General features: G+C 28.9%; 1 protein-coding gene across 1 annotated transcript; it reads right to left on the reverse strand.

Moving 5' to 3' along the window:
• Positions 1 to 1871: 1871 nt before the first annotated feature.
• Positions 1872 to 12594, reverse strand: LOC110618960 (probable cyclic nucleotide-gated ion channel 16). Its single transcript, XM_021762225.1, has 9 exons — positions 12585 to 12594; positions 11977 to 12087; positions 6758 to 6811; positions 4435 to 4781; positions 4138 to 4350; positions 3630 to 3940; positions 3428 to 3539; positions 3098 to 3334; positions 1872 to 2597 (listed from the first exon to the last, which is right to left on the reverse strand). Exons 1-9 carry the CDS (start codon positions 12592 to 12594, stop codon positions 1872 to 1874), a joined length of 2121 nt encoding a protein of 706 aa, XP_021617917.1.
• Positions 12595 to 13078: the final 484 nt, after the last annotated feature.

Here is a 13078-nt window from a genome sequence, read left to right on the forward strand (position 1 = left end):
TTTTTTTCATGTTGATTACTTTGCCCAGATTTCTCACTGCCACTGGTACTAACTTCTTTGCCCTTAACTTCCTTCATCATCGTCTTCATAAATGCCTTTAAATCATCTCTTAAGGATTCATTGTCCCTTGAAAACTGTTCGAGGCATTTCTTCAAAAGCATCAACTCTCCATCTACCTTCTTGGCATTCCTCTTACCATCTCTTGGAAATTTCTTAGTTGTTCTTCTAATTTTGCAATCTTCACCATTTTGGAACTTACTATAACAGATCGAGTCATGCTAGCAGTTTTAACACGGTACAAAGTAACTCAGGTCTTCAATTGTTAGATAAATCCTACCGATAAATGCGAGAAATAAATGAATAGAGAAAGGATGTTTAGAAGAAGAAGAATAAAAAGAATAGATGTAGATCAGAAAAAGAGAGAGATCGAGCGAGAGAATATTATTTCATAAAAGATCTTCAGCGAGAGAATATTATTTCATAAAAGATCTTCCATGCCTTACAATACTGCTCAGTTCATACTATATACACTCAGCCAGTTGATAGTAACACTGCTCAGCTCATATTATATACACTCAGCCAGTTGACAGTAATAGCTGTCACAATAGAGTAACTGCAATAGTTGGCAGTAACAAATTAACTGTTTACTTTCTTTCTCTAATTCCAATTCTAATTCTCTCTATTCTTATATTTCTTCTCCAATACATAATAAATTATTTCATTCCAAATAAAAAAATTAATAAAAAATAAATTAATTGAATCAAATTCTAGCGAAATTTTTTATTCCAAACCGGGGGTTAATTTCTATTATTCTTTGTTCATCCTCAATACGGATAAGCAGTATTCGGTTCAAATCGAAAAAATCGACCGAACCGAAATAATTCGAAAATTCAGTTTGATTTTTTATTTATTTTAGTTCGATTCAGTTTTTAATTTTAAAAATTTCGGTTATTTCAGTTCGGTTCAGTTTTGAGTAGAAAAAAATCGAAAAAACCAAACTGAACTGATTAGTGATAATAATATATTATTTTCAATAATATAGAAAGATTAGATCATATTACGGTTAAAAATATTCTAATTAAATTTTAAAATATTAAAAATAAAGTGTAAAAAATAAAAAAAATTAAAAATTCAAACCGATTAAATCAAACCGAATCAGACCGATTCGATTCGATTTTTATAAATAATAAAATTTTTATTTTTATTTATTCAGTTCAGTTTGATTTTGAACCAAACCAACCAAATGTTCACCCCTGATCTTCAATAGATGTGAGCACTGTGAAATTTCATAGTACTTTTGTTTTTCAAATACATCTTTTTTAAGCTTCTTGCTCTTTTGTACACCTTCTTTTTCAGGCAAACTTGAAGTTGGAACACATAAAGATTACTAAACAAGTGCCTTTATGAGAAAATGCATTATTTGGAAGACAAAATAAAGCAATTACAACCTTCATCTTTAATTAATACTAAATGTTTATCCAACAAATATATTATTTACTTTGAAGTCACATTGGAATATCCCAAATTCTTAATTCATCATTTTCAAACTTAGCATTCACTTCTAAATTGATATCATCATCTCTTATCATACTTGATAATGAAATAAAATTCAATTTATTCTAAAATCTGCTTGCAAATATTGGATTTGAGTATTCTAATGAAGAAAAATGGCAACAATATAAAAAAAAAATAAAACTATATTTATTTCTAAGTGATCTATTAATAAAGAAATTTAACCAAAAAAGAAAAATGGAAATCAATGTATACAAGATTTTTCTATGATTTCATGGTTTTAAGCATACAATATTCACATATGGACTATGTACTTGTTGTTGTTTGGTGTTTAGCTTGTATAAAATTCAACTATAATCTTAATAAAAATCAAGCTCCCGTGGTTTAAACAGCTTAGGCATTTTCAAGGTGGTGTCATCATCAATGACTCCTTTATTAACCATTCCTCTTCTTGTATTTGCAGCAAATTTTGATGCAAGAATTGTAGCTCCAAGATGTTGTGCATTATTTGCACTTTCTGGTGATGATCCTTCACCATCATAATCACCTTCACCTTCACCTTCCATAACTTGAGCATAATACAAGCTCTCTTGCCTTGCCAACTCCATCTGCAACTTCCTTCTCCTGCATCTCCTCCATCCAGCTTGTATATAGCAAGCTCCCCAAGTCCTCCATTGATGAGAATAATATCTAAATGCATGCTGCAGCTTCTTGCTGTGCAAGTGTTTGAATTGTTTAGCGACGAATGTGAGGTCTTCTGCTCGGAGAGCAAAGGCTTCTACTTCGGTTAATGCCTTGACTGTTCTAGTTGATGATGGTAAGTTTAGGCAAGATGTTGGCATTAATGCCCATGTTAATAATTCTTCTCCACAGAAGTCACCAGCCCTTAATATGATTAAGTTGAAAAAACCTGATCTTCCACCGTTGGTGGTGGAGCTCTCTAGCTGTCCTCTGATGATGAAAAGCATCTCGTTCACTGGATCTCCTTCCCTCACAATGTATGTGTCTTTGGTGTTTAGTGAAGAGACTAAACGTTCACATATTGCATCTAATAGTTGATCATCCATTTGTGCAAAGAAAGGTACCTGAACAACAACATTAACAAGAAATTTCATGTCTATTAGTTAATAAACTCTTGACTTTTACATTAGGGAAAATTACGTTTTTGATCAACATAGCATTAGAAAATTTATTAGTTAACCGTTCAATTTTTAAAAAATACTAAAATATTTTTTACAGTTTTTAGATATCTAAAAAAAAAAATAATTAGTCAGCCTGTTAATTTTAAAATATTATTATTATAAAAAAAAATTAAAACACTCTTAATACTAAGAACTAATTATTTAATTATTTATAAAATTGAAATACCAATTAATAATTTTTTTTCAAATTACATGAACTAAATAATAAAATTTTAATACCTAAAATGATGTAACTACTAATTAATAGGTTTTTAAAATATGAGAGATGTCTAATTTTTTTTAAATAAAAAAATTAATTAATGAATTTTATTATAATATTGAGAATAATTATTATTAAACTATATGGATTAAATAGTAAATTTCTTTTTATTATGGAAACTTACACGTCGAACAAGAGCAAGACAGAGATGCCTTTGAATTTGACGTCGCAGGTCCAAAGGCAAGGACTTCAAGATGGATTCTTCATCAACACCTCTTGTGGCTCGCCATTTGTATTGGACAAAACGTCGAACACGTTCTTGCAATTCTGGAGGTAATTGACGGTGACTCATCCACTCTTCTGTATCTTTCCGTCGAATCCTCCACTCTTCCAATCTGGCTGATGTGGATTGCATATAGGTCTTAAAAGACAACAAAAAAAAATTCAATAAAATCAAATTTATTTTTCATTAACAAAACATAACACTGGAAAATTATTAGAAAACAATTAATACCTGCATGTTGCCAATGAGATGTGCAAACAGAACTAGACCCATAATGCATATGCCAATGCTGAATAATAATTCACCTTCGTAAGTACTTGCCATCAAATTTTGGCCGTATGAACTGCGAGTCACAATATTAATATAATTAATTATGCATCAGAATCACAATAGAAATATTGGAATGATCTTCGTAGTGAAGTCTTAATCGTACCTTAGATTTCGTAAACCCCACCAAAGGCAATAGAAATATTTATCAATGAAATTAACGTCAGCAACATTATTGGTGAAGGCTTCAGCAAACAGTCCAAACTGAAAATTTTGATCATGTTTGGCATCACATTCGGTGAGAAGTAGAGTCATTTTAAGCCAAGCATTACGTGCAGGAGTATTCCTTGTAGCACAATCTAGAAAAGAACGATTGCAAGAAGGTGAATGTGTACGGTTTCTCTCTCTAGCACATTGTCTTTCCCAGCACTCTCTTTGCCTTTGGAGAGATGCCCCATACCATGATGCTCCCAAAACCTGCACGAACCATTCAAAACGCACCGTAAATACCTAAACATGAATAATAAAAAGGTTAAATTTAAACCGTGATTAGTTAAGTAGTTCAACTATAAGCTATATGCAACCACTCAATTCTATAGGTTCCAAATTTTGTTTTGGACTTTGGAAACGAATCAAACGAAAAGAAGAAAGAATTGGGGAGTTAATAAGCTCACATGGCTTGCAAGAACATAGAGGAGAAGATTGTAGGCTGCCCCCGACCATGCAGTCTTGGCGACAACACCGGTGCTTTTAACAATCCGGCGATTCAAAGGAAACATCACATAGATTCGAGGAACGTATTGAATGAGAACTGCTAGAGAAACTGAGTGGTTTGCATGGTCAGTTGATCGGTTTTTTGCTCTTGAAATTGTGAACCAAATTATAATCTGCCAAAACAAAAACGCATTTGATATTTCATCACACAATTGATTAATGTCCACCAATACAATCTTATTAAATCAATGGCAAACCTGAGGGAGGGGAAGAGCAGCGGCAAGATCAACAATGAACTCAGTTCTCAAGTATCTCATAGCAATCTCTCTAGGGTCCATAACAAGATCTCCTCTTCCAAAAACACGGGAACTAGGGGCGACGAAGGCTGTCCTGAACTTGATAATAACATGCATGAAAAAGAACATGTCAGTAACCGTGCGAGCCAAGGTGACCCAGATGCCGAGGCCATAGTCGATGGCCATGCAGGCGTCGCCGCCGATAACTGGGAGGAAGAAATATAAAGGGTCTAGAAAGAGGGCGATCATGCAAGTGACGAGGAAAATGTGGTTCCATTTGTTGACAAAGTGGCTTCGCGGGTCAAGGACTTCGTCCCATAAAGGGATGCTTGGCGGGAGAGAAAAGGTTGTCGGAAAGTGGGAGAAACGGGAGGAGCCGTAATATCGGAGATTATTCATTTTTGGTTTGTAGAGAGGAGAGGAAAGTGGAAGGAAGGAAGCATGAGAAACAGAGAGAAAGAAAGAAATTGTGGAGATATGGAGAAAAAAAAAGGGTAATGTTAATGGTTTTGATAGACTTAAGGGAAGCCAACCATGAGATGCGGCAAAGATTGCGAGCTCACATTTTTAATTATTTTTGTTAAGAAAATGCTTTTGGTCTAAATGATTTTTAAATGAAAGAAAATCTTTTGACTATTGTACTACTGACTTTATACAAACAATCTTATTACTACAGCCATGTCATGAAATCTTTTAGTATTAACATTCTTGCTTTGTTTTCAAAAATTAGTATTACAGTTATTTCGAGTTTAAATCTTAACAGAAAATTTACCGGTTAATTCATTAATTTTTAAAAAATATATTAAAATATTTTTAAAATTTAAAAAAACTTATTAGTTGATTATAGTTATTAAATATTTTATTATTTAATTTTTATAATTTAAAAAAACTTATTAGTTGATTCATTAATTTTATAAAAATATTTACTAATTAGGTAATATTTTGTATTTTTTTCAACACATAATTCTTATTGGGTATGCATTTCTTAAAAAAAAAAGAATTGAAACTATTCATAAAAAAAATTCATTTATTTAAAATCAATTTAAATGTAATATAAATCACTTCAAGTCTTTTATATTAGATAAATTTGTAATAAATTTAAATTAATTTAATTTATTCATATTTTTATTATTTTTACACTAAAAATAAATATTTATTTTTATAAATAATAATAATTTTTATCACTTCATTATTAATATTTTTATAACATTTAAAATCTAAATTTTATATATTTTTTACTATTAAAAATATAAAAATTATTATTTTTAAATTAATAAAATAATATAATAAATTTCTTAATATTAATTATAAATATATTAAGTATTAATGGTTAATATTAAATTAAAATAATTTTTGTAAAGAGTAATTATTAATTAAAAATAAAAAATAAATTTAAAATTAAAATAAAAATAAAACAAAAAGAGTTGCCAATAGCTAATTAAATAAATTTGATGCAAGTAGTTTTAAATGAAATCATTACTTGTAAAATTTTAATAATTTTGATAAAATTTATTTTTTAATTTAAATTTTATTCCCACAAGAATTTAAAGGAATTCAATTCTTATACTATTGATTTTGTTAAATATAAAATTTTAAAAAATAAAATTTATTTATTTTGAATTTTTTTAAAAATTAGATATTTCGAACAAAAATTTAACAATTAAAATTAATGAAAAAATTAATTAATATATTTTTAAACTTTTAGAAATATTTAATACATTTTTCAAAATAACTATTAATAAATAAATTTCTATATATCATAAAAATCAAATAATAATTTTTTTTCAAACAATTGCATGAGAGTAAATTTTTTCCAACAAAGTGGAAGGACCGTCCAGATATAACTTCAAATTAATAATTGGGATATGACCAAACTAATTAAATTATCTTGTGTTTTACAAATTAAATTAAAATATTATTATAATTTATGTCCGCATGAAGTACAATCGTTCAATTTAGTCGTTAATTAATATATTAAAATTTTTTAATTTCAGAATTATCTTTCCCTCTTTCATTCTACTTGATTTGGTTAGTTTTATAGTTGAATTCGATTTGCCTTCTTTAAAAATGCATTTTGGTATTTCAATTTGTTTGATTTAATTATTTATTATTTTTATATTTTAAATAAAAATTAGTAAATGAAAAACAATTAAATTTTTCATTTTAAACATAAAAATAATTAATTAAAATTATGTAAAATTATGATGTATGATTTCAAGTAGGAAGTAATCAAATGGCATCAAGCGTCAAATTTAAGCTCCATCCAATGGTTTTGGTAGCACACTTCTCCTTCTGATCCTTGCTTTAAATGCTAATTCAAAGATTATAAGCTCCAACTCTGTGTCCAAGAAAGATTAAAGGATAGAACTTGATAAACATATAAAATATAAGCTCCTCTAAGATCACGACACATCTATAAGGTTTTTAAGGTGTTGGGTTCTCAACTGTCTGATCAATCTTGACCAAACTCTATTCATATACGATCTTCTGTGACCTCAACTTGATATATTCTCGTGGAATAAGTGTCTGACCTATTTTTGATCTCTAATATTTAAATGAGATTGTGACAGTTTTGACACAATATATACATTAAGAGAGTCATAACTTAGCTCATTAAGTATTAATGAGCTAACTCTATGCCATTAATGAGCCGTTTGAAAAGTCAACTAAAACTGTAATTGTCCTTTCAAAATGGACACGCGATAGACATACTATATATCACAATAGATATATATACTCCCATTAGATGAAAATAAGAATCATTGTTTTTGTATCTTTTGAAAATGCCTCTTACTCACCTACAACCTTAGCCTCCCTAAAGATATCACTAATGGACTAAAGATATCACCAAGTTTCATTACTCTCATTTACTACCCTCTTTGCAAAACCCATTTCATTTACTCACTCCGAATCGAGCTGCCCAATCCAGGTGTTACGATCTCCTAGCTCCTTGAATCTCATAATCATTAGAGCTCAATATTAGCATCTATGGCCTTTGAAGGTCACAAACCAGTAGACGTAGTTCAATTTAATTAGAGGCTTCTAAGAAATTCGTCGCAGCACATGTTCCTCTGGAAGGCAGAAGCAAGAGACATGCAAACACTAAGAAGTCATGCAAGAGCTTCCCACCATGTACAAAAAATAAGCAAGAAGATTCAAAATACACGCCTCTCTTCATGAGCTTCTATTTGTATAAAGAAAGAGAGAAAAAAAGAATCTATTAATTTATGATCATCTGAGAAAGACGAGGCTCAACCTAGGACAATAAGCTTATGAACTTGTCTTACTTCACCGTCAAAAAAGTACTAGATGATGTTAAGAGAGTTAGGGATGAGCCTTAGAGAAACTGAACAAAAAGATATTAGAAAAGTCTTCCTAAAAAAAAAATTAAAGAGAGACCTAAATTCCCTAGTGATGAGAAGCTTTGGCCAAGCTCCAGACTTCGCAAACTGATGGCAGCAATGCTACTAATTAGCGAGGATGAGAGCTGCTCAAAGAAGAAGAGAATTGCAGTGCACAAAGGAGACAATGGTGATGAAATTTGTGGAAGGAGGAAACTGAGTTCTCATTATGAGATGAAGTACACAAGCTCAGCATATATAAATACACACACAAGTTGAGCTAAAGAGAGAAAGAAAATAATTTATAATCTGTAATATATGTAAATACGTGAAGAAGGAGTAACACCACTAGTTTTATTGATGGGATTATTTGAATTTTATTGATTATTTTAAAATAATATTTGAAAAAAATGTTTTAATTATAAAAAAGTATCATAATTTTTAACTAATTTTATTATTTAAATACTTAAAAATAAAAAAAAATAAATATAATTATTATACCATCCTTCTTAAATATTCTTGTAATTTTATTAATGAGATTGTTTTAATGGATAATTTTAGTAAAATTATATGGATTAGATTTAATAAAATTAATAATTTATTAGATAGATAATTTAAAATTTTAAAAAAATTAATTTAATTTAATTTAAATTTTATTAATTAAATTAATTGTAGAGTTTATATAAATTTTAAATTTTCAAAAAAAAAAAAACGTAATTCTAACTCGATTAAAACGATAATAGTTTCATGAAGAAAAATCTTAATTTTCTTTTAATTAAGTGAATTTTGTAAAAGTTATTAAAATATTTATAAAAATATTAATAAAAAGTAACGTGATATAATATAGTAAGAAATGGTAAAGTTTTATAATATATTACATTTAAAAAAAATAAAAATTATTTAATCAAATATTAATTAATTGAAATTATTATCTATAATAAATTCATACAGGTTTTTATTATTTTTTAGTTTACATATAACATATACTATATGTCAAAGAGATAGGAGTAGGAAATAATAAAAATGTCTAAAATACTCATATTTTTACGTTTATTATAAACTATCTTTATTTTGAATGATTAAAAAATAATAAATAAATTACTATTATTTAAAATTTTTAATTTAAAATTAATTATAAAATATAATAAAATTTATTAATAGTAATTTTTATAATCTCTATATATTATATTAATTTCATCTTAAAATTAAATAGTTATATTATTATCCTTATATAGATCAGCCTTTATCTTTATATATTTACGTAAATACCACTAAAAAAATGAATTATTTTCAATGAATATATCATAGCAATTTCAGAAACAATGAATTTGGAAAGATAATTTTCACTATCGAAAATAAATTTAGTAAAAAGAAAATGACTATATATTGCCTTAAAAAATTTAAATAAAGATTTTAATTTTGAGATAAATTAAATTCAAATTAAATTATGGACTAATTTAAATAAAACATTTAAAATGCACTAAATTAAAATTTTTCAATAAATACAAGAGTGAAATTAAGTGTTTAGCTAATAGAGAAAACACGAACTTTTTTTTCTTATGATTTATTTTTTTATTTAATTAGGAGAAAAAAAGAAAATGGTAGATTTTTTATTTAATTATTTTTCAAATATAAAATATTGAAATATAATAAACACAATGATTAAAATTTATAAAATAAGTAGTCACAATATTTAGGATATTAGTAGTCACAATATTTAGGACCAATTTATAAAATATAAAATTTATTTTTAATTAAAAATACAAAGGTTTAATTGAGGAGTTTATTAATTAAATAAAATTTGAAAGATTAAATTTAAAAGAATACATTACTAGTAAGATTTTGCAAAATATCAATAAATAATTAGTAATTTACTAGAGACAATCTCTCATTTTTCTTTTGGTTTCTTCCTTAAGGGCTAAGTCTCCCTGTGCTCTACCACGTTAGCTTTCTTTTGCCCTAACCCCTTTTTTGACTGTTTGGACGGTGGTTCTCCTCCCCTACTTTTAGGTGATTTCTTTCTTTTGTCTTCTTCTTTTTTATTTTTCAATAAATTCGATGGAAATTTTGAGTATTTGGCTAGATTTATTATTTTTTTGTTTGCTCTATTTTCTTCTTAGTTTTAACCTTTTGCATTCCAATTATGTCGTTCAAAGATAATCAGACATTTCGAATAATGGTTTGCAGATCAGTGAAGGGGGCTTTTTTAAAGATGAGTATCCCTTAAGGTTTTGTACCAGACTTTTACTCCACTAATGGTTGACTTTTAAAGCTTAAATTTACTGAAGAGCTCTGCTCATCACCCTTTCTCAGCTCTTACTAATATTGCTGGTTTATTCTCTTGGCCGTGATGATCTCTCGTATTTAAATTTCGGCTTTATATATTCAGATGCTTAAACTTAGTGCCTCAGTTCTAAAATGGTTTCCATGTGATGAATTTCTTATGAACTTATTTGATTTATTTACATGTATCAAAAGAGGTATTGAGATATTTTGAATATAGGTTTTTGAGGTTCGCACATTATTGAGGTTTGGAGTTGTTAATGTTTTTTTCCTCTGCTTTCTTTGAACTCTTTGGTTGTTGTTTTAACTGAAATATAGAGATAATTTTGATCTCTTTTTAAAAGATACAGCGGCGGTGATGTAGGTGGCGAGAACCCTTATTTCAACTAACTCTAGGTTTTCTGCGAATGAGCTATGGGGGTTGATGTTAGGAGCTTGAATTTCAAAAGTTTCTTTAAATGTAATTTTACATTTATATGCCTGTGAGTTTGAACTTTTTTTAATAGATATCTTTATTTTTTTTAAAAAATATAATTATGAGATTACCATAAATTTTAAATAGCTTATTTAGCCCATAGATATAGTTGAGGAATATATTTAAATTTATTTCTTTTTTCAATCATATCAATTAGAATTTAAAGCTCAATTAAGAGTAATGGGAGTAGGAATGGAACTTGTAATTTCCATATCGAATGAAATGTTTTTAATGACGTGGCATTTATTTGAATAAAATCATGTATAATGAGCTGCAGATGGTAAATTTGGTCATATATATACTTAACTAATTAAAATAAAAGATTTTTTTATAATCATTCCATTTAAAATTTCTCACTCTAAACCTCCATTGGTTCTGTAAAATATATTTTGCAAGAAAATATTTTCTTTATTTTTTTTACGTTTAGATTACTCATAATAATGGTCAAGAGAAATATTTTCCTAAAATTAAAGAAAAAATTAAATTATTTTTTAAATTAAATGACTCCCTATTTAAAAAAAAGTCATTTTTTATATTAACTTATTACTATTATTTTATATAAATTTATTAATATATTTTATTTTTTAAATTATAATGGAAGAATGAAAAATAAGCTATTTTTCTTTAAAAAGATTTTTTTTTAAAAGAGAGTTGCTTTTACATTTTAAAAATTTTTGTTAATTAATACTACTATATGTAAATTTATTAATAATTTTTTTTTAAAAAGATTATTAATAAATTTACATAATAGGGATTAAAAAGTAAAAGATTATTAATAAATTTACATATAATAGGAATTAAGGTCATAATTTAAAAAAATAAAGATGTTTTATTAGTTAATTATCTTTAGTATTTTTATTTTTTTTAGCTTTATCAAAGATAAAAGTTTTTTTATTAAGATGTTTTACACATTGGACAGCCCCTGCCCAAATTCAAAACCCATAAAATTTTAAATAGCAAGAGGATTCTGGATACTTTCCTCCACTGTCTACGCAGTGCCACCCATCAAAGACCAATCTCAGTAGGCCTTTAGCAGCCGACCAACTCTACCTCAGAGACACAACCAAGGAAATACACATATAGAAGCTCAAAACTCCAGCCGATTGAACCACTAAATCCAAAAGAGAAGGAGAACCTCACCAACAAAGCCCCAAAAGTCTGAAAAACAAACTGAAGACCCAGGGGCTCCCCCCCATAAACACCCCTCCGGATTATTGTCGAAGTGATCGAGCCAAAAAAGACAGAGTAATCAAGTCTTTTCTTCCAACACCATGACCCTCAGTCAAGGAAAGTTGAAAACCAACACCAATTAAAAGAAAAAATACTAATGAGTCACACCCAGGAGAGGGTGGCGGCTAGAGCTCCTATCACTGGTCATTCTTGAGAGTCATTGTTCACAATTACCTTTGATATCAACCCTACGATATAGCCACCGTAAAAACAAAGCATTCTCACAGTAATCCTCTCTCCAATAGAACCACACAGGAGCTAGAGATCCATCACTATACAGCCTAACTTGGAAAAAAAAAAAAAACAGTTAAAACCAAAGAAAACAAATATTTACACCTCCCTCGTGGAGGAAGAGAGAAACAATCCACAAACCAAGCGAGAAGAAGAAGCTATCCTCTATCTCTAGAAGTAGTGAAAGTTGAAGAAAATAAGCTCGTTCGTGCTAGCTGTTACGCCAGCTGTTATGATGATATTTTGTTAATAAACATGGTTTTTGAATTATTCAGTGTTTGTTTCCTTTAACCCGAGTCTTGCGCAATGTGGCTTCAAACTCGGATTAAGTTTTGATTTTCAGTTTTTAATGACGGTTATATTGATTCAAGTATAAATAAGGACAAAAAGCCGATCAATATCATCGGCTTGATCAACTAAGTTTTGAAAAATCTGAGCTAAAAATCTTAACTCAAAAACTTTGCAGAAACTCTAGGTACTCTACTTCACTCGCATTCGAGTTCATTTTTAGAGTCTATACTTGGTATCAGAGCCCGGGACCTCGTTTATACCCAAATACATGTCTCTGCAAGAATCATCATTGAGTGCTGTCCGTAGTGGTAACGGCATCAATGGTGATCAGATGGCAAAAACCGTAAGGAGAGCGCCCATGAGAAAAGGTGGCGTTTCTCTACAGTATCTACTCCTATCAAAGGCAAATTATGCATCTTGGGCAATCAAGATGCAAGTCTACATGCAAGCTTAAGTTGTTTGGGAGGTTGTTGAATCAAAAGGTCTAGTTGATCCTCATTCGGACCGAATTGCATTGGCTGCAATCTTCCAAGGGATCACCGAAGACACCTTACTATAGTTGGGGGCAAAGAAATCAGCTAAAGAGGCATGGGACGCTCTCAAGGTTATGAAACTCGATGTAGAGAGGGTCAAAGAAGTATGGGCACAAGCTCTCAGATGGGAGCTCGAAAGCATGAAGATGGAGGATGGTGAATCTGTAGATGAATTCACCGAAAAGATTTCGACAGTTGTCAACAAGCTCCAAGCTCTTGGT

This window comes from Manihot esculenta, chromosome 7 (genome assembly GCF_001659605.2).
Source record: "Manihot esculenta cultivar AM560-2 chromosome 7, M.esculenta_v8, whole genome shotgun sequence".
NCBI classification, from domain to species: Eukaryota; Viridiplantae; Streptophyta; class Magnoliopsida; order Malpighiales; family Euphorbiaceae; genus Manihot; species Manihot esculenta.

Bases quoted from the DNA above. Each gene is read 5' to 3' on its own strand.
- LOC110618960 (XM_021762225.1), bottom strand. The intron at 6,812-11,976 runs GTAATTGTGAAC...TCTTGGACACAG, and splicing joins TCGTAGGGTTGATATCAAAG to AGTTGGAGCTTATAATCTTT. The intron at 3,941-4,137 runs GTGAGCTTATTA...TGGTTCGTGCAG, and splicing joins TCTATGTTCTTGCAAGCCAT to GTTTTGGGAGCATCATGGTA.